Source organism: Hemicordylus capensis, chromosome 2 (assembly GCF_027244095.1).
Source record: "Hemicordylus capensis ecotype Gifberg chromosome 2, rHemCap1.1.pri, whole genome shotgun sequence".
Lineage (NCBI taxonomy): Eukaryota > Metazoa > Chordata > Lepidosauria > Squamata > Cordylidae > Hemicordylus > Hemicordylus capensis.
In genome coordinates this window covers 279028767-279049780 of record NC_069658.1, presented here as the reverse complement: position 1 = coordinate 279049780, position 21014 = coordinate 279028767, and the positions used below count along the sequence as shown (strand labels likewise).

The 21014-nt window shown below is 44.5% G+C and overlaps 1 protein-coding gene across 12 annotated transcripts in view; it reads left to right on the top strand.

The window, feature by feature from the left end:
* FRMD4B (FERM domain containing 4B) overlaps window positions 1–14018 on the top strand; it is a 393137-nt gene extending 379119 nt beyond the window's left edge. For 9 of the 12 annotated variants that reach the window (XM_053298157.1, XM_053298156.1, XM_053298158.1 and 6 more), the window contains 4 exons: window positions 1584–1751; window positions 4697–5505; window positions 8342–8468; window positions 11605–14018. In XM_053298157.1, the coding sequence (XP_053154132.1) occupies window positions 1584–1751; window positions 4697–5505; window positions 8342–8468; window positions 11605–11725 (1225 nt within the window). In that variant the 3' untranslated portion in view covers window positions 11726–14018. The remainder of the gene's footprint in view (window positions 1–1583; window positions 1752–4696; window positions 5506–8341; window positions 8469–11604) is intronic. The other 3 variants (XM_053298155.1, XM_053298153.1, XM_053298161.1) reach the window with 3 other exon arrangements.
* Window positions 14019–21014: the final 6996 nt, after the last annotated feature.

Below are 21014 nucleotides of genomic sequence, written 5' to 3'. Positions count from 1 at the left end.
ATAGTTGTAACCAGGCGCGGTTTGTGAACTCTCCTCCGGAGGGGCGGCGGGCGGCTTCTTTAAGGTAAACGGAGCCGGTGCTCCGTGCCACCCAGCAGCCCCCGAGTGGCGGGAAATCGCCTCCGCCACTCACCTGGCTCCCACAGAGGCGAGCCCCTGCCAGTGGCCAGGTGAGTGGCGGAGGCAATTCCCTGCCGCAGGGGCTGCTGGGCGGCACGGAGCACCGGCTCCGTTTACCTTAAAGAAGCCGCCCGCCGCCACCCCAGAGGCGCGTTCACGAACCGCGCCTGGTTGTAACATAGAAAACTATGTTGTAATATTAGTCTTACTACACAGAACGTGCAACAGGAACTTAAACTAATCAGCGTGCAGGTACTCCACCCATTTGGGTCAACCACATAAGGAGGACTGGAGCAGAGCAGGGCAAAGGGCCGGGTGCCGATTCAGCCAGGCTCAGAGTCCTAACATTGTCTCACTGCAGAGCTAATCCCCACTGAGGGGAGAGAAGCCTGACTTACCCCAACCCAGGCCGCAAAATTCTAAATGGTGAAGCCAAGCCACCCTCCCAAGTAGCGGCAGATCCCAGCCCAAGGGCCACAAAACCCAAAGTGGCTGTTCCTTGGCCCCTTCCCACCTTAAATGGTCCTCCAGTCCAACACTGTTACCAAAATAACGTACCCCAAACCCGCACTCTCCTGCCAAGTGACCAAATATCCTAAATCTGGTGGAACCTCTATCATCAAGCTCAGTGAGAAGTAAGGCCACACCTAGTGCCAATCAGGTGCAACCCAAAAAATTCCTACTTGGCTCCAGATGGAGACCGGATGACCCTCACTGAGAACGGGATGGTTGGGTGGGTGCCTTGCCCAAGAGCAACTGCCAGACATTACTAAAGCCTGCTGCTTATACAGGCTCCACCCACTCCTCATTGGCTGGCCTGTATCACACGCAGGGGGGAGGCCAAATAACAGCTTAATTGGCCAGCCCAAATCACATGCCAGGGGTGGCAAGATGTAATATTGCCTTGTCTGTCTATGGAGCCAGGAGCACAACCCCGCACTACCGCAACTAAGGTAGCAGCATTCTCTGGGACTTTTACCCCACCCTCTTTCCCACTGCAACCCTTTGGGAACCAGGAATACTACTCCAGAAAGTCAGCTTATCCTTGTGAGCAAACTCTGATGAAGCCCAAGGAGCTGCAGTAGGAATGAGATATTCAGAGACCCCCTGTGCATGCACTGAACCATTTGAGTGCAGCCATGGACTTTTTAAAATTCCTACCATCATTCGTAACATTTTGTTCCATGTTGTGTGTCTTGGGATTGTAATACATGAGTGCTTCATGTTATTCAGTGAACTTGCACCATCATCTCAGGGAAATATGAATATGCCTTCTACGTTCCACCTTCTCAGTTCTCAAAATAAAAACTATTCTGCGAACTGTTCAGTAGTGAAATGCTTTCCAGCACTATCTTTGTTTCTTGCAGTACTTGCTATACTCTCCTCTGTGCTCTAGAAATCTTGCACTTTTCAATCTATGGGCAAGTAATGTAAATGTTCTTCTGCTTTACATTCTGTTGAAGATATTGGGATGGTGGCCACATAGTGGAGTCATCTGTTTATAATCACAGAGATCCTTTGTCGACACACAGCAGTCCATACAGAACAGTGGAGAGACAGCACCAGGGTGGAAGAAGCATGCCCACAACACCGGTTCTCACTCGCAATGCATACAGTAGCACTCACTTACAGTAAGTCTATTACCTTTCTCCTTCTCCCATTCCTTTCCCACAACACTTTCAGTCCAAAATATACGCTCATCCATGTTCAAAACTAAAGAGACTTATCACAGGTCAGAATTGCAGACATGTCTGCTATAACATTCCTTTGAGAGATTGGACACACAGCTGTTATTCCAGCAGTTGTTTGCACTCAGGGGCAAGTCCTTGCCTAGATAACTGCATTCAGAAGGGGATCACAATAATACCAGCTTTGGCCCCAAGCAGCGTATCAAGTCACCTGTATTTTCAGGGAACTTCTCCTGGTTTTCAGTTTCATCCTAAAGCAGAACTGGAATCATAAGGAAATCTCCATAATACTCAACATTATGATGGTGTGCCATCCAGAGTCTTAGGTCCTTGAAATCAAAATAATGCATATACAGTACTGAATTGGGTGCATTAGCCCTGCTTATGTTATTGAAATCTAAATGTGCTTGGTTTCCTTTGGTTGCTGCCTTAGATCATCCAGAGAACTTCTGAATGGCATAGATGGTTTTAATCAAATAAATTAAGTGTTGCATAATTCAGTATGATGGTGTTATTTAATTCTTCTGAAAAGGATATTACTGAACAGAGATGTGACTGTATCAGTTTTGAATAGCTAAAGACCCATCAAGCCTGTGAAAACCAGCCCTGTGCTTATCTTCATAGCCCTCCCCTTTGTCTCTCTTCTTAATCACCTAAAGGAATGCTGGAAACTGGACTGAGCTATAGCCAAGCCCATGGAAGGGCTGCTGTTTCCAGAACTCTTGCCAGGAACATCCAACATCTGGTCTTATTTAAATGCACTGTTGCTTTTATACCATTATTATTTGCAAATGTAGGACTGCAAAAGATGTTGAAACTTTTTTTTTTTTTAATGCCCACACACAAACGCCTTCTGCAAAAATCAAAGGTCAGCTTTGGCCTCCTTTTGGAACTTGTGCACAATTAAAAGAAAATGAGAGGGGGAATGATGAAATGTATGCAGTCAGATACTTTTTAAAATGGGGAAAAAATACAGATACTATTTGCTGGATACAAGTGTGCTCAGAAGCATTTCTGTAAAATATTCAACACTGGCAGTTATTATTATTTTACAGCTGTGGATGTCAAATTTATAGAATTGATATATAAACACTGAAGAATATCCCTCTTGTAATGTTCTGCCCCAAGAAGGAACCTGTTAGGGGTGTTTTTGGTTTTGGTTTTGGTTTTTGCCAGCTGTAGTGTTTTGAATGCCTGCTATCTCATTCTATCTCATTAGTGGAGTTCCTTTGCATTGCAGTTCATGGTTTCACTATAATCCACATACTTGAATACGTGTATATCCCAGATTCTGGGAAGCCAATAAGGATCTCCTTTGTGAGAAAATGCTAAAGTGTTTGAGACTCTTTAGTTTAGGAAAAAAGATAACAGGGGACATAATAGAAGCATATATAATTATGTATAATTTGGAGAATGTAAATCAAGACAATTGTTTTCCTCACGATTCTAGAAGTCATCCAGTGGAATTGGTTGGGTGAAGATTCAGGATGGATAAAAGAAAGTACTTCTTCACACAATGTGCAATTAACTAATAGAACTGGCTGCCACAAGAAGTGGTGGTTAGATGGCTTTAAAGAGAGATTAGAAAAAGTTACAGAGAATAAATCCATTAGTGTCTAATAGTCATGAGGGCAGTATGGAGTCTGTATGTTAAAGAGTATGCCATTGAATACCAGTTTGCTGAGCAGCAAAAGTGGGAGAGGGTTATTGCCCCCAAGGCTGTATGTGTCTGGAACTCATCTGCTTGGTTGGTGCAAAGTAGGATGGTGGATTAGATGGGCCTCTACTCTTATCCAGCAAGACTGCTCTTGTGCTTGGCTGTTGGCTGTTGTTTTTGGCTCCCTGTCATTGACCAAAATGATTCACACGTGAACGGTATTTTTTTACTTGCATTTATGTTTTGCTCAGTACTCAAGGTCTAGCCCTGGTGAAGCTAATTCACATTCATCATTTGACTGCTGCATCAGATAGAACTTGCATATCACCCTGTGCCACCTCAGATGTAATGGGTTGTATCCAAAGAAAGTTAGTCATGATGACTAAGTACCACTGAAATCAATGGTACAAATTACTAGTCACTCCCATCCGTTTCCATGGGCATGTCCAAGGTCAGGACTGTCCTTGGAGACAACCCAATACTTTTTTAGGTAGTGGAGATCTTTCACACATTTGACCAAGCTGAGGGGTCAGATGATGTATGTGTAGGCATGAGTAAGTCCTGGCACCACCTATGAAATCCTAATGTTTTAACATGTAGGTTTATTGTACAGTAGAACTGAATTGAAGAGCATTCAGAGACTTGATGGTCTCTAGCCAAACAACCTATTATATTAGGTTATTCCATATTTTAAAATCCCTGTTAGATGGCCCTCTGATCTTTCCTTGAAAGCCTCCAAGGAAAAAGAATATCCATAAGTAGCTTGCTCTGTTGCTGAACTGTTCTTCACACAATGCATAATCAGCTTGTGGAATTCTCTACTACAAGATATGGTGACAGCCAACAGCCTGGATGGCTTTAAGAGGGGTTTGGATAACTTGATGGAGGAGAGGTCTATCAAGAGCTACTAGTCAGAGGGCTGTGGGCCACCTCCAGCCTCGGAGGCAGGGTGCCTTTGGGTACCAGTTGCAGGGGAGTGGTGGAGGGAGAGGGGGCATGGCCTTGTCTCCTGCCTGTGGGCTTCCAGTGGCATCTGGTGGGCCACTGTGTGGGATGGGATGCTGGACTGCATGGACCTTGGGCCTGGTCCAGCAAGGCTGTTCTTCTGTTCTTATTTAACTCATGTCTTTTTTTCTTCCTGTTATTCAAAATAAATGCAGCTTGGCCCACTCTACTGCTGGATATGACTGTGTGGCATAATGATTACAAATACAATTTTCTGTTTTTCCAGACCGGAAATTTCTCCCCAGCACTGCAGGCAGCGGAGTGGCAGCTTAGAGTCTCAAACCAACCTGCTGTCAGAGACCACTAGTGAAAAGCCAGTGTTCACCCTCTCAAAAGCCCAAAGAAGCAACAGCACAGAAATCCTAGATGATGGGTCATCCTACACCAGCCAGTCCAGCGCGGAATACTGCTGTGTGACCCCAAACCCAAGTCCCTACTATAGCACTCAGACTCTTGACAACCGTACAAGGAACAGGAGACGGTCTAAGAAACAGATCTTTGCTGCTGCCAATTCAGGAAGCATGCCAAACCTCGCCCAGAAGGACATCCGCAATAGCGTTTACCAAAAGAGCCAAGGACAGCCGTCGGCCAATTGCTACATTTCTGGCTATGCCCCTTACACAGAGTGTGATGTCTATTACAATAGTGGCTATGTGTATGAGAACGGCACAGAGGGACAATACACGGTCAACCCTCCCTACCGCTCATTGGCGCACTATGGTTATGAGCGCCGCTACCGGGAATTCAGATCCTTCCATGAAGACGAGATGGAGAGAGTACCGCACAACCCTTATGCCACTCTGCGCCTGCCACGGAAGCCATCTGTGAAAGCAGAGCACATCACCAAAAACATTCACAAGGCCTTAGTAGCAGAGCACCTACGTGGCTGGTACCAGCGTGCCTCTGGTCAGAAAGACCCGGGTCTTGGCCTGCAGGCAGGCTTTGATGTCGAAAGAGGGTCACAGGCGAGCCTGGGCTTTGCAGGACTGCAGGTACCATGTTGCCCAAGCAGCCGGGCATCCTCTTTCTCTTCAGGTAATGAGCCGTTTGTTGCACTTGCTTCTTCTGCTCCCTCCTAGTGACCTCACAGTTGCCTTTTCCCCAGTCAACAACAACAAATATTTATATGCCACTTTTTAACAAACGTCTTCAAAGCGGCTAACATAGAAAAATAATAAATAAAAATAAATAAGATGGATCCCTGTCCCCAAGGAGCTCACAATATAAAAAGAAACATAAGATAGACACCAGCAACAGTCACTGGAGGGGTACTGTGCTGGAGGTGGATAGGGCCAGTTGCTCTCCCCCTGATAAATAAGAAGAATCACCACGTTAAAAAAGTCTCTTTGCCTAGTTAGCAGGGGTAGGTGATCTCTTGCAGGTATATGGACTCCAGTGCCTGCAGAGAGTTTCCCTGCCTGCAACCACCTCTCCATTCATTTTTGCTGCAACCTTTCATTCATTCCTTTGCGTATGCAGAGCTGCTCTTCCATTCTGATCAGTGTGGCAGCTTGCTCACTGAAAAACTGCCTGTGTGCATCAGAGCATATTCTAGATCAGGTGATGGGAACACATCCTGAGGATTCAGGTGGATTACCAGTGTCCCTGAGAGTCACTTGAGTGATGTTGTTGCTTACAAGATGCATCAGTATAGAGTTTTTAATGTTTGACTGTTTTTGACAGCCTTGTAATATGTTTGACAGCCTTGTACATTTGTGAAACAATCATTGTTGTCTTACACATAAAGCCACACAATTAATCCTGATCAGAATTGTGGCTTGAACTGTGAACACACTCTCTCTCTGCTCTGGGGTGCCGTCTGCTTCTTACAGCGTGGTCCTATACGGTTAGGAATACTCTAAATAGCTTTTCCCCACCTTTTTTTGCTTTAAAGATCACTAAAGAACTGACTGCCTTACAACATGTACTTTCAACAACAGAACTGGTTTAAGCTAACTGGATCTTTCTGTATTTGCATGCTGCACTCATTGGGCTCCCCAGATAACTTATTTCTTTAATATTGGTTTTCCTTTTGCCAGCATAAACAGAGTAGCACATGAGAGGCTCTCGCGCTCTCTGCACTCATCCAGCTACTTGGTATTTCTCAAGCAATCTGTAAAACCAAACTTGCTGCACTGGTTTTGAGAGGATGGTCAAACAGGATAGTTGGGTGTGAACAGTATGCAGGAGGTTAAGAAATTAGGGACAGGCCTACTGCCTTGCACAGATGGTTCATCCAGTCGCATATCCTGCTGTAGCCGCCTAAAGTGGCAGAGTCCAATAATTAAGGCCTTGTGTCTAACCACAAAAGGTAGCAACTGATGTATCCAAAATAGTTGTGCAATGGAACAAGTAGGTAAGAGAATTATAGGCTTTGTGCCGACATTTCAAGCAACATCTGTGGGGTTTGGATGTATAGTTCCTGTGGGGAAAAAACTGATAAAATGTTGATCTCTGCAGGTTTGTAGACCATGTTTGTGGACCATCACTGGCAATTGCTTAAGTCACTAAAAGCAACAGACTGCATGTGCAAACCTAGGGCAGTTTTTAAAAAATAATACTTTCTCATAACAAATTCAAAGAAAGTTTGGGAGAGAAAGGACACTACATATCCTGAAAAAGAAGAAACAAATATAGATACATAAAATAGGTTATAACCAGGACAAAAGCATCCATGCATATATAAGCTATTATATGAGAGAGAGAGAGAGAGAGAGAGAGAGAGAGAGAGAGAGAGAGAGAGAGAGATAAGGGAATAAGCTATTATGTTGATGTTTCATAGATGGATTGAGTGTTGTTGGTGGAAAACTCAGAATGAATGTGACCAAACAACGGCTAGAGCCTATATTAGGGCCTATTCTATGGCAGTGAAGAAATCCTACTTTTCTGCCACCATCCTGTCTGTTCAACGTCATCCAGAGGAGCCTTTTCGAGTGGTTCGGTGCCTCCTATGTGAGGGCTTCAAGACCATCAAACAGCACCCTCGGCAGCCCACTGTGATCAATTTGCGTTATATTTTGCAGATAAAATCACTTGTATCCATTCTGACTAGGATGCTAAGGTTTTTGCCGCACCAGAACTGGATGTTACCAATGCAACGTCTGGTCTTGTTATATTTGATGGTTTTCAGACCGTGTTGCCTGAGGAGGTGAATAGGCTGTTTGGAAGGCTGAGACCTACCATCTGCATGCTTGACCCTTGCCTTTCATGGTCGGTGAAGGCTACTAGGGAAGGGCTGGGTCCATGGGTGGTGAATGCCTCTCTGAAGCAGGGGGTGGTGCCCCTCAGCTGAAGGAGACAGTCATTAGGCCGCTCCCCAAAAAGCCCTCATTGGACTTGGACAATTTAAATAACTTTCAACCAGTTTCTAACCTCCCCTTCTTGGGCAAGGTGTATTAATCTCTTACTTTACATTGTATCTATTTTATTAATATTGTGAGCCACCCTGAGCAGTAGGGTACTGGAGGAGTGGGGTATACAGATTTGAAATAATAATTGTTTGTGTTCTGTTGTTGCATTCTCCATTAAAACAATAATAAAAGAAGGCCACAGCAGAACACGTAGTTTGCTACTGATCACTTTGTTACTCTTTTGGATTAGTATCCAGAGATAATTTAAGAAAGATGTATTTTCTCGATCACGTGGTGAAATATGTCACACCCATGAATGTATGTAGTACTCCACTGCTTCCAGTGGCACTGAACTCCACAGCACCTGTTCAGTTTGAGCTGCTTCCACACAGAATGCTTGTTTCTCTGTCAAAACGGCCTCTCGATGTATACTTGAATATTTTACTGATTGCCAGACAATTCACAGGTATTGTTCTCTTTCTCCCCCCCCCCACCCTGCACTCCACCTGCTGCCATTTTAGCATCCTCTGCAAATGCCTCTGGGAACTGGCGGAATCGGGTTACACTTTCTGATTATGATACGCTCTCTCAGTCATCTTATGCTAGCAGCTATGGGAATATGTATGGACCTCACCCTATGCAGAGCAGGTGAGCTTCCTGTTTTACTTTGGGGAATGTCTGTAGCTTGCCAGGATATTGGAAGAGGATCATCTCCATGTAGGACAGCCCCCTCTACACTCGTTGGGCTTGTTTATGGAAAATGGCGCTTATGCAAACACTGTTCTCGTATTTTGCTTTGAGATCATTTATTCCTATACTGTGGCCAGTATCATGACTAGCGCTGTGGAGGTATTGCATACAAAGCCCCTCTGCAGTGTTTAGTAATCCAAAGTCCTGCAGCACAGGCGTGCATGTGGAGGGATTCTCACTCATCTCTCCTTCCCCTGGAAGCACTCTTAAACACACGAAAAAAGATCTGTGAGTGCTGAGTGCTGTGAGGAGGGACATGGTCACACGTGCCACCCCACACCCCCAGTCTAAGACCTGAGTGTTTCACATATAGGGCTGGTTTCATGCAACCCCTCCCCATTGTGCTAATTGTGATGATGTGCAGAGGGCTCTCACCATGTGACGGTATATGCATGGTGGAGGGGAACATGTGTGTCCATGCCTCTGATATACAGGCAGCAGGATCTTTGGCCAGATGGGTGTGAATTGTCTCTCAGTGTTCAATAGGATGTGCAGGAGTACTTCTGTACTTACTAAAGCAGTCGCTGAAGACACAAGCTGGTCTTGTGGTAGCAAGCATGAACTGTCCCCTTTGCTAAGCACAGTCTGCCCTGGTTGCATTTGAATGGGAGACCACATGTGTGTTCACTGCAAGATACTCCCCTTTAGGGGATGGGGCCACTCTGGGAAGAGTACCTGCATGCTTCCGTGCAGAGAGTTTCAGGTTCCCTCCCTGGCAACTCCAAAATAGGGCTGAGAGAGATTCCTGTCTGCAATCTTGGCGAAGCTGCTGCCAGTCTGTGCATACAATACTGAGCTAGATGGACCAGTGGTCTGACTCATTAGAAGGCAGCTTCCTGTGTCCCTACATTCCTAACTTAAATGATGGAAACATTCATGTCTTCATATCTGCTGCACAAATTTGTCTGTCAATGGGACCCAGACTCATTGCATGCCTATTTGTTCTTATGGTATGTTTTGCCTTCAGTTTGGCCTCTGCCAAAAGAATAGTCTTATTGTGAGAGGAGGGTGGAGTGTTTATGCATCACAGGAAGAGTTCTCAAGGCAATTCCTCTGGATAACTGAGGCCACTTGGTCCTGTGGTGGTGACAACTTCCACTCATGCCCTCCCCGCAACATTCTCACAGTAATTCTGCCAAGAGCAAGTTGCCTAGCACCTCTCTCCAGGGCTGCCAATAGATTTCCATGCAACACTTTCCCTCTTCCTGCTCCCTCACTCCACCTGTGCTCCACCAAAACAAAGGCCTTCTGTCCAGGGGACTGCTTGAGCCTGCAGAAATGAGATCCAGCTGAAATACTCCTGTGGTCAGCATAGCCAGCTCAGTGTAGTAAGTACTGGGGTCATTTTAGGTGTGGTTTGTAATGGGGTGGCTGGAGTTCTCTGTGCTTATTGCTGAGCTGGCTTCTGTGAAGTTACCTGGCAAAAGGTTAGCATGTTTCAATCTCTGAACGCCCGTTCTTTAAAAGGAGTATAAACTATTCCAGTTGGTAGCGACTAACATAGCGACTAAAATATATGTCTACATAATGAGAGTGCTTTATTACTAATTACTTGATGTTCCTCACTTGGTTTCAAGCACTCAGGGGAGCTACAGTTATTTACAAATATTAGCATTGACCAGTTGCTAAGAGCCATTATCTGAAACTAACCCCACCCTCACAAATCTGATCAATATCACACCCATATTTAATGTGGCCATTTATGATCCTGAGATGTTAACTGCTAGCGTGGATTTGGATCTGAGTTAGCATGTGGTAAGTAACTGAGCAAAGAGCACCTTTTAAGTAGCATGCCTCACAGTTTGCGAGGAAGAGCAACTCTCCCTATTCATCCCAGCATAGCCAGTGGCTGTTGCTGATGTCTCCCTTGTGTCTCTCTTTCTGTTGTGACCCCTTTGGACAAGGAACCAGCTTCTCGTTTCTCTTGCTCTTTAAACCACTTTTAGAATATTTTCTTGTTGTTGAAAAATGTTGTATAAAGATTTGTATTCTATTTATTAGGCCTGTGCATGGCCCAAAAGTTGGATTCCAACAAGACACGGCACAATAGTGGCACTGTTGGGAGGGACCATGTTTGGGGTGGAGGTAACAATTGCGTTGTATTGTGTCACTGCAGAACTCCAACCTGTCTGTCAGATGATGACAGACTCTTTGTTCTCTTCCTCCTCCTTTAGCAGTGACTGGTAAAGGAGATAAGAGCCAGGCTGTGTCATTTCCTCTTTGCTCTGGACGAAGCAGTCAAGCAGCTGCTTGCCTTCATAAGCTTGAGTTTAAGAGGACTTTCCTTTGGGGTCCTTAAGTAGCCTGGATGCCTCTGGGATTAGTAGTTCGGTACCCTCAGAGAATTCCAGAGGCCTCCAGCCCTCTCAGGGACCTAGAAGGAAAGGCCAAGAGCTGTATATATCAGGCAGTATATAAATATGATAAAGGCCTCTTAAGCTGCAGAAGGCAAGGCAGCTGCTTAAGGGCTCCTTCTAGAGCGAAGAGGAAGTGACACAGCCTGTCACCTGCCCACACCTGCTCAGGGGCAAAAGAGAGAAGGGGCCACTGAGGGAAAATATGGTCGAACAGATACGTTGGAGTTCCAACGGAGTTCTGCAATGACAGCAGCGAGTCTCCCGGCAGGTCAGATTGTTGAAAGCTCCCTGTTATCGTTGCATTACTCCCCTCCCAAAGCACCTGATAGTGGGCATGTCAGACCTGACACAACTCACAGCCCTAATATTTATATTCCTCCTTTCTTATATGCTGGAAGTCATGGTGGCCTACCTAAGGTTCCCAAGGGACGTCCTATGCAGGCACTCAGTCTTGTTTAGCTTTAGACCCAACGCAGACCTGCTTAGTTTTAACAAACTCACGTGCTAACAAACTCCCTAGGCCAGTTATAATAGGCATGACTGACGCTATTCTCCCATTGGTGCACATCCCATTGATTCCCATCGAATACAAAGGTGTATCTTGAAGTTTACACTGGAGCAACACCAGAAATCTTTGTTCACCTTTTATGACACTGATGGTCATGTTTCTTTCGCAGGATATATGCTGAGCCAGGCCAGCTGGGAAGTGGTGATCGGGGCCAGTTAGAAGACGACTTACAAGACAGTGAACAGAAACTATTCTGGCATGAGGATTCAAAGCCTGGGACTTTGGTGTGAACTTCTGCTTCCATTACCCCGTGTGCCTTGCATCATATGCTGTTTCTTCAAAATGAGCTTCCCAGAGCAACTCAACAAGGAATTTGTTGGGAGGATTGTGTTCAGTGAGACAAAGCTGCAAAACCTTACCCACACTAAGCACATCTCTATGAATCCAGACAACCTTAATGAGGAAGGGGAGGCTCAATAGCCTGATTTTAAATCTCCTGCAGAATCTTTGGTAGAAGAGTTTCAGAAAAGACTCTTTAGAAGATGGGAAATGGTTGGAAGATTCAGCCTTCCAAAAATGTGAAAAGGAGATTCTTGTTGAGAAGGCAGGAATTTTAGGAGCACAATTCACACAGATTATCAAGATGTCAAAATCAACTTCTGCTGTAGCATATGCTGATTACGGAGCAGACTTTCTGGCCTGTTGAAGGATAACGTGAGAGTGTGGGTAGAGCAGAAAGTTGATTTTATATTGCAGCACTACTTGAAGGATGTTTGGGGTTTTTAAACAGTATTTTCAGTAAGGCTAAAGGTGTGTTTAAAGTGTATCCTGAATGTCTCCCTTACCCTGTGTGGGGGAGAAATGAAGCAGCAGTTGTGCTCGTGCAATGTGTTACATCAGTGTGTTACATCAAGCTGGGCCTGCAGGATGATGGTTTTCTGGGAAGAGTGGGAGCAGACAGCTTCTGTGACAGAAATGTAACTTCCACTTTTTCCACAGTACACTTTCATTTATGCAAGGATGCATGCAGGTTCTAATGTGGAACCCTAGGTTTTGATATGTCATTAAAAAATGGAAATGTTGGTAATGCATTTCGTTGCAATGTGAAAACTGTCCAGTGCGTTGATTATGTAGGCCAGTATCTTATTTTATTTTATTAAAGGGATGCAAATAGACATAACAGCAACACCAAGCCGGTGCCTTAAAAAAGGGGGGGGGGGCATTAAAACTGTAACATGTTATCTGAAAAGCAGGTGCATTATTAAGTTGCTTGCCCCAGTTCAGGAAATTGGGAGCGCAGCTGAGGGCTTTGTGTCCACTGCGGCGCTTCTGCAGCTCTGCCACCTTTGAGATATGGAGATTGTTCAAACAACTGGGCGGGTGAGACAGCAGGTGGGCAGTGGGGGGAGGCTGGTTGAGCTTGGCTTTCCTCCAGATAAGCGCTTACTGTTGCTGGGAGCTCGGACCACACTCCCAGATGATCCACACTGCGTGGCACAGGGCAGAGCTCCGGATATCCCACAGTGCACTGCGCAGCATGTGCAGTACATTGGAGGATTCCTCCAGGAGATGCTCTAGGCGCCAGCCTCTGTGTCCGCTGGGGCTGAATGTAGCCCCAGCTCACACACAATCCTGGAGCCCTTAACCACAGCTAAGAGCCAGGTTTCAAAGCTGGGCTAGGGGGTGCTGCCCCACTGGGATTAGGCCCAGTCCTGGTGGCTCTCACACGCAGCCTAACTGAGGCTGGGCTAACCCAAGCCTGGGTTAGGGTGCACATGAGAACAGCCTCAGGAAGTGCTGGTCATCTGTTGACCTGTGTGGAAGAGAGAAGGGAAAGGGTAGCTGGGCTGCAGACTGAATGAGCTTTGAGATCTGACTGTGTACATTGTTAAGGGATTCAGAAGCAGGATGCATGTCTTTCCCCAGTGAAGCAGCTTTGGAGCTTAGCCATGTTTGGAAGCCTGTTTCCACATATGGATTGGCTTCTGTGGGTCAGGACAGCGCAGTAATATATTTGTATTTTTGCAAAATCACAGAATCTTTTCTGTGCAAAAAAGAAAATGACTGCAGGTTTTATGGAAGAGGGATAAGCCTACCTCATATCATCTACCTGTAGGAACAAATTAGCTGCACATTACCTAGTGTAATTTTGCAAAACTGTAAAGTATGTTCCCGTTTTTCAGCTTCCTCACAAGATTCCTCACAATGGTGCTGTTTGGGGATCTTACAAAAAATAGGATGAATCACTCCTTGTTTATATTGTGAATAGAAAAGTTTCTGAAAAATAAGATTTGATTTTTTTTTAACTGATACTCCAAAGCATGTAAAAAGAATTTTATATAAATATATATATACAGAGAGATTCTGAATTTGTTAAGCTGGTCCTTAGTCATTTGTATTATTAGACTTAAAGTTTGGAATAAACATGGAAAAGATAAACAAAATTAATTTATTTCTTTTGTGCATATTTGTATAGCCTTTTAGAAACAAGAAAATCTTTTTTGCTTATTCTTTTACTGCTCCTGACTTTTTAAAGACCTATGATTTTGTATAGGTTAATAAACTTAAAGGTATGCAACTAAATATGTTCAGTATTCTCTTCTGTTTGTTAAGTTTTACTTTATGTTACCCCAGAGTGTATAAAAGCACATTTTTTATTTTTCTCCCTCTCTCGCAACACTAGAACCAGGGGTCATCCCATGAAACTGAAGGCTGGGAAATTTAGGACTGACAAAAGGAAGCACTTTTTCACACTGCACATAATTAATCTATGGAATTCTCTGCCATGGGATGTCATGGCCACCAGCTTGGATGGCTTTAAAAGGGGCTTAGACAAATTCTTGGAGGACCGGTCTATCAATGGCTACTCGTCTGGTGGCTATAGGCCACCTCCCGCTTCAGAGGCAAGATGTCTCTAAATTCCAGTTGCAGGGGAACAACAGTAGGAGAGAGGGCATGCACATACTCAGAGGCGTAACTAGGGAAAACGGCGCCCGGGGCAAGCACTGAAATGGCGCCCCCCCGCTCCCCCCCAACATACTACATTATACTTAGGTTTTTCCTCACAAGCGCCCGCCGCCAAGCCAGGCCACTGACTGGCCGCCAGGTGCCAGCAAAGCAATGGGGGGGGCGCAGGCAGCGTGGAAGGGACCGCTCGTGGGGAAGGGGGCACCGACGCGCTTCCTTGACTGCTGCAGCACTGCTGCACTGAACAGGAAACATTTGTATTAACAAATTTTTTTAAAAAAATTGGTCATGGCGGCGCCCCCCACGTGACCAGAAAAGATGGCGCCCGGGGCACGTGCCCCCCCTGCCCCCCCTATAGTTACGCCTCTGCACATACTTCTTGCCTGCAGGCTTCTCAGAAGCATCTGGTGGGCCACAGTGTGAAACAGGATGCTGGACTAGTTAGGCCTTAAACCTGATCCAGCAGGTCTGTTCTTAAGCTATGTACATGGAGCACTGATGTGTTCCATTTCCTTGCATTCTTTTGGAAAGCTTTTAAGACATAGGTGAGAGAAGCTAAAAATAAAGAGTACATGTGGCTTTGTCCACATTCTTACAATCTTCTTCTTCCCTGCAAGTTGAATTATGACTAAACATTTTCAGGTCAGATCTGCATAATGACCAAGGTGTAAGTGGGGCTGCTTATAGTACTTTTAATAGCCAGACCTGATCAACAGACATGGAGACTTATATCAGACAATAATTCTGGAGCGTCTTTTTCTTCTGACATGCTGAAATACTATTTTCGGAGGCATTAAGAGTTTAGTGGAACAAAGCAGCATAAGCATACATTCCCCTAGGAAGAAACCAGATGGTTACACTGAGCAGAGTAGTATTGGGGCGATCATCTCTCTGTACACATGGGGATATGGTTAGGTGGGGTGGAGTGGAAGGAAAATATAGCTGAGGGCTGGTTTGGATGATACTCTCCCAACCAGCCCATGCCAGACCCAACTACGATTTGAGTCACATTTAGAATGTTGGTTTGCACTCTACTCCCCCAACACACACACACAGAGAGCCAGAATGTCAAGATGGGCATGCTCTCTGTGCTTACCCTTAATTGCGAGGGGAGGGAGTATTGTCCAAACTGGTCCCAAATGTGGAGTAAACCAATAAGGACAAATGTGTTTGGACAGCCATTGGTCTATGAAAACAAACACAGGGCTGGGCACCATTTCAGAGTACTTACTGAGGTCACAGGGAATATAGATACCAAATTATAGAACATGTAGATTTCTCACACACACACCCCCCAAAAAGTTACCCCTCTGTCAAAAGAAAGGCTCAGGATAAAGACATATCCTGTTGTATGTATTTACATGCTGTAAGCTGAGAGCTGCTCTTAGCTGTGCTAGGTTGCAAACTTCGGTTGGTCCTGTTCCATTTTTTGTTTTCCTCGGGGTCTAGTGACATGAGCTCCATGGCCTTGGTTTTTCTTTTGCCTTCTCTTAGCAGACAGGTGTCTTAGGCAGCCCCTGGGAAGGAACTGGTCCAACAGGCCATTGGTGTTCTCTTCAAGAGCCAATAACATGAGCTGCCTGGTCTGGAGGCTTCCTTCTCTTCAGGACACGCAGATCTCAAGTACAGCTGGAGGCATTTTGTATCAGCAATCTTATCACACACATGCATATTAGACAGTGTTCTATGCAAAAGCCAAAATTCAGGATCAAGATAAGACAAATTATGTTACCTATATGCATTTAAGCAAATATACAAGACACAAAGAAAATGTGTTCTGCATAATTTATTCTGTCTTCACTGGTCATGGGAAAGGGCAAGGAAATTATGTCCAACCATTGAAAGTCCTTCTCAGCGCTTCCCACAAGTCACATGTTGACAACATGGAAAATATTTTAGCAGCCAGAAAGGCTTGAGTGAGATGGGACTTGAGTGAGATGGGAGATTTTCTATCAATGACAGAAAACATACTGGCCAAATTATAAAAGTGGAATTACTCAAAATGCTCCTAATAAATGTCTAGTCATCCAACTTATGTACAAAAGTCTGAATGAGCTCAGCTAAATTATGTCAACAGCACAAGAATGGGCTGATTCATATGGCCATTTTTTAAATGGTGGTGTCCACATGCGTTGAATTCTTGTTGTTTTAGTGTGCAGAACCAGTCAAGTGCAGATCCAGTTTCCAATTCCCCACACCCAGGAAAACCTTTCAGAGGTAAATGGAAGCAGGAAGTGGTGGTTTGCAATCAGATCAAAACCAGTTCAATATGCCGATATGTGTGAACCAGGTAATATGGCTCAAGAAAAATGTTTTCTAATATGCAAAATTAAAGAGGCATAACAACAAAAGCCATCAGCAAATCTGATGGATAATTCCTTCCTGGACTCCCAAAATGGAAATCTGTGATGAAAACTATGCTTGTCTCTGCAACCAACTTAAAAGGAACATTAGTTTCTTCTGAAACTAGTCCAACTTTTCCAAAAGTCTGCTTCCTGTTTCAGTTCAATCTCTTGCTTCACTGGAAGTTACAAAAAGGTGTAGTGGATAAGAACTGACTCCATAAAACTGCTACCGAAGGACCAGAATAGATACTAAATGCAAAATAATGATATACTTTGGTTCTTTGGACTAGAGTTTATTCACAGAATTCACTTAGTTTGACATTTAAAGACTTTCCTCTGATTTCTTCCCAGAATTAACCTCCTGCTGTGCATCTGTCTTGATTTTATCGTATATGAATAAAAGGCCATGTTTAAGGGATGTCATCAAATCTGTTGATGTTTCCAGTAACAGTGAGAGGTAACTTTCCTTAGATTCTTTTCAGTTTACAGACCTTTTCACTGGTTTCTGTACATAAATGTGGTCCTTCAACAGATCAGGATATGAATTAGGCTACTTCTGAAACGATCCTTTTGCCTTTACTGAGGGTGAAAGAAGAGGAGAGGGGAGGAAGTACTATTCTCACCCTCCCCAGCATTTCAGGTTCTTCTGGCTCAACTGCCACATCTGAATGTTGTTTTTTTAAGTGCTGCCAGTAACACCTCTATTGATACTGAGGTGGTTGGTGCCTCAAAGACATTGTCCATCACAACAGGTGCCAGCAAGTTATTGTCAGGGGTGGCCAACCACGTGGTGAACTGAGGCTGTGCCTCAAGTGCTGACAACAACAAAGACTTGCCAGTCCTTCTCCCTTTCTCTGAGCAAAGCTAAGTATATAGTCAGGGAGGTAAACAAGAGAGCCAGCACACCTCACAATGGTTCCTCCACAATTATTCTGCTTTTGGTTTGAAACCCGCCCCTCCGCCCCCTCCCCCTCAAACTGGATTCTCACCAAAAACAGCAGGACAGTGGCTGGTGGAAGAAAAGAATACACTCTCCAAAGAACGGGTTGGGGGCCATAAAGGATGAGACCCTTTAAACCTGGCCCTCCTTAACTAATAGCCAAATCCTCCCTTTGTCATGACTTTGCTACCTCCTTCCCCACATAGATACAGTATATGATATATTTCTGCGGTGGTCCGAGGGATGAAAAATTGTTCCATCCTCTTTTGTACTTCTTTGAGCAGTGATGTTAGAAAGAAAAGTGAACGAAAAGAGCAGAGTGCTCATTTTTCAAGCGGACAAGTACTTCCCTTACTTTATCTCAGGACATGTGGAAAAATGAGAACATTTTGTAGGCAACATGAATCGGCAGCCATCTTGAAAAGACAGAAGACTCAGATTTGGGAACTCATCAAAGATGAGTAGGGGCCCTCACTCAATGACAGAGACAGAGGCAAGTCTCAGGTTCAACCCTCAGCATCTCTGGTTACGGTGCTGGCTCAAGGCCTCTGTGCACCTAAGGCATGGTGCCAAATGCTTCCCCCCTTCTGTGCACCCTCCTCCCCACCCCACCCTTTTTTTTAAAAAAGCAAGAAGCAGAAGGGCAACTTGTCACCTTGCTGGCATCCCAATAATCTGCCTAGGTGACCACCTCACCTTGCCTCATGGAAGAGTGGGGCCACTGCAGTCTGGTTAAGAGTTGCTCAAGTAACAACTCTAGGAAAGAGCCATTGTCAGAACAGGCAGCATTTGGCTAGGAAAGCCTAAGGCAGCTTCATAGGTTCATATATGAGACACAATTCCAAGTCTGGATTTGACTCAGAAAGCATTTGCTAACAAAACTCTTTCAGCATCCAAACACCACTTCTTAGGCAACAGTAGATAATATTTATGTTAATAAGTTCTAGGACACATTGCAGTCAGGGACTGCATCCCAAATTGCTTCTTTGCTGCAAAAAGTAGCCCTGACTGTATCCCAGGAAATGCCTTTTTATGCACATTATGAGATACTGAATACCAAGCTGCTTTGTTTCAGAAAACTCATGACAGGCCAACAATACTATGCGTATTCCCACAGCCAAATTCCTAGCAGCAGTAATAAGGGTTTTCCTTCATCTTACATTTGTATCTTACCTTCCCTCAAAAGTCCTCTGTGTTCTGTACATGGTGGTACCCAATCCCATCATAAAATAAGAATGAATTCTGTGGATCATCTAGTCCTTCCACTTGCACTGTCAGGACCCTACAAAACATCCAAGAATGTGACTTCTTGGTATGTTGCAATTCTTTCTTCTTCACCCCCTACGAGCAGAACACAGGCACCTTTTAAAGTGTCATCTCAAAGAGCAACTGTCCCTATCCAACCCCAGGACAGCATCCATTCAGTGGCTGCTGCTGGTATCTCCTTACGTTTCTTTGTAGATTGTAAGCCCTTTGGGAAAGGGAAAGAGTTTCTCATTATGTTTGCTTGGAAATCACTTTGAGACAACTTCTTGTTGTTTGTTGAAAAGCAGCATAAGTTGTTATAACTAGGCAGCTGTTTCACCTACATTTGCCTCCCTGTAGTTCAAAATTCTTTGCTTCTTATGCTATCTTAAATAGACAGTGTGAGCAATCAATAATCTATGACTGTTTTCAAATACCTACAATTGTCCAAGGATCTTTCCATGACCTTTTTTCCCTTAGTCTAAAGCACATCCAGTTCCTTCACTTCTTCCTTATAGGATGAGCATTCCCAGACAGGGCTTTTCGCTCGCTTCTCTACCAGAATAGAGGGTGTGTGTGTGTGTCTCTGTGTGTGTTCACAAATCAGCCGGATTTGCGCCAAAGTCCATACGAGATATTGGGGAGCACTTCACACACAATTTGGGTCTTTCATTGTGCATTGTAGCCTAGCCCGATTTATGTCCACAGTAAATAAATAAATCCAATTTTTGTGTCAGTTTTTTGGGGCAAATTCAAATTAGCAGTAAAGCCTCACAGTAAACCCTGCTGTCTAGGAAAGTTCTTATACAATCTTTTATCAGAGTATCAGATTTGGAAGGAACTAAAAGGGTAGCTTCTCCAAACATCTGCATGAGGCAGGGTAATCCATCCACAAGCAGCTGCCCACAGACCAGCCTCCAGTATTCAAACCACAATGTCATTTCAGCAGGAAGCATGTGCATTGCAAAAGGTGTCTGCAGAGTAAATAGCTCCAGCTGACTCAGCTACACATACCAAACCAAAACACATGCTGCAGGGGAAGGCAACTTCATGCCTGAATTTTTCCCATATATTGTCATTCTTATTTTGTTTTAAAACATGCAGAATCCAGCTCAGCTTTATTAGCTTTTGCTGCTGCTCTTTGCTTTTTAATAAGAACTAAATAAATATAAATATATAGCCTCAGCAGATATAAAATCAAAATCATAATGCTATATAATACTAAAATGCACAGACTAATGCAACTTTGTATATGCTCAAGGGAAAGGAGCGTCTCCCTGTCTTCTACCACTGATGGTTTTCTACTAATGGTCTTACTACCATCAGTGTAGGTGTCACTTTGAGAAGATTCAGAAACCAAAGATTAAGAACATAAGAACAGCCCTGCTGGATCATGGCCCAAGGCCCATCTAGTCCAGCATCCTGTTTCACACAGTGGCCCACCAGATGCCACTGAGAAGCCCACAAGCAAGAGGTGAGGGCATCTCCTCTCCCCTGCTGATGCTCCCCTGTAACTGGTATTTAATAGTAGCCATTGACAGACCTCCGTGAATTTGTCTAAGCCCCTTTTGAAGCCATCCAAGCTAGTGGCCATCACCACATCCCGTGACAGAGAATTCCATAGATTAATTATGCTCTGTATGAAAACCTACTTCCTTTTGTTGTTCCTAAATTCTCTGCCTTCAGCTTCATGGGATGAGCCCTGTTTCTCTCTCGACTCCATGCATAATTTCATACACCTCTATCAGGTCTCCCAGTAGTTGCCTCTTTTCCAAACTAAAAAGCCCAGATGCTGTAGGTGCTCCAGACCCCTGATCATCTTGGTTGCCCTCTTCTGCACCTTTTCCAGGCAGGTGCACCGCATCTGCCATTTTGTCACCCATTCACCTAGTATGGAGAGATCCTTTTGGAGCTCTTCACAATCCGTTGTGGATTTCACTACCCTAAATAGTTTAGTGTCATCTACAAATTTGACCACTTCGCTGCTTATCCTAACTTCTAGATCATTTATAAACAAATTAAAGGGCACAGGTCCCAGAACAGATCCCTGTGGGACCCCACTCCTTACTTCCCTCCATTGTG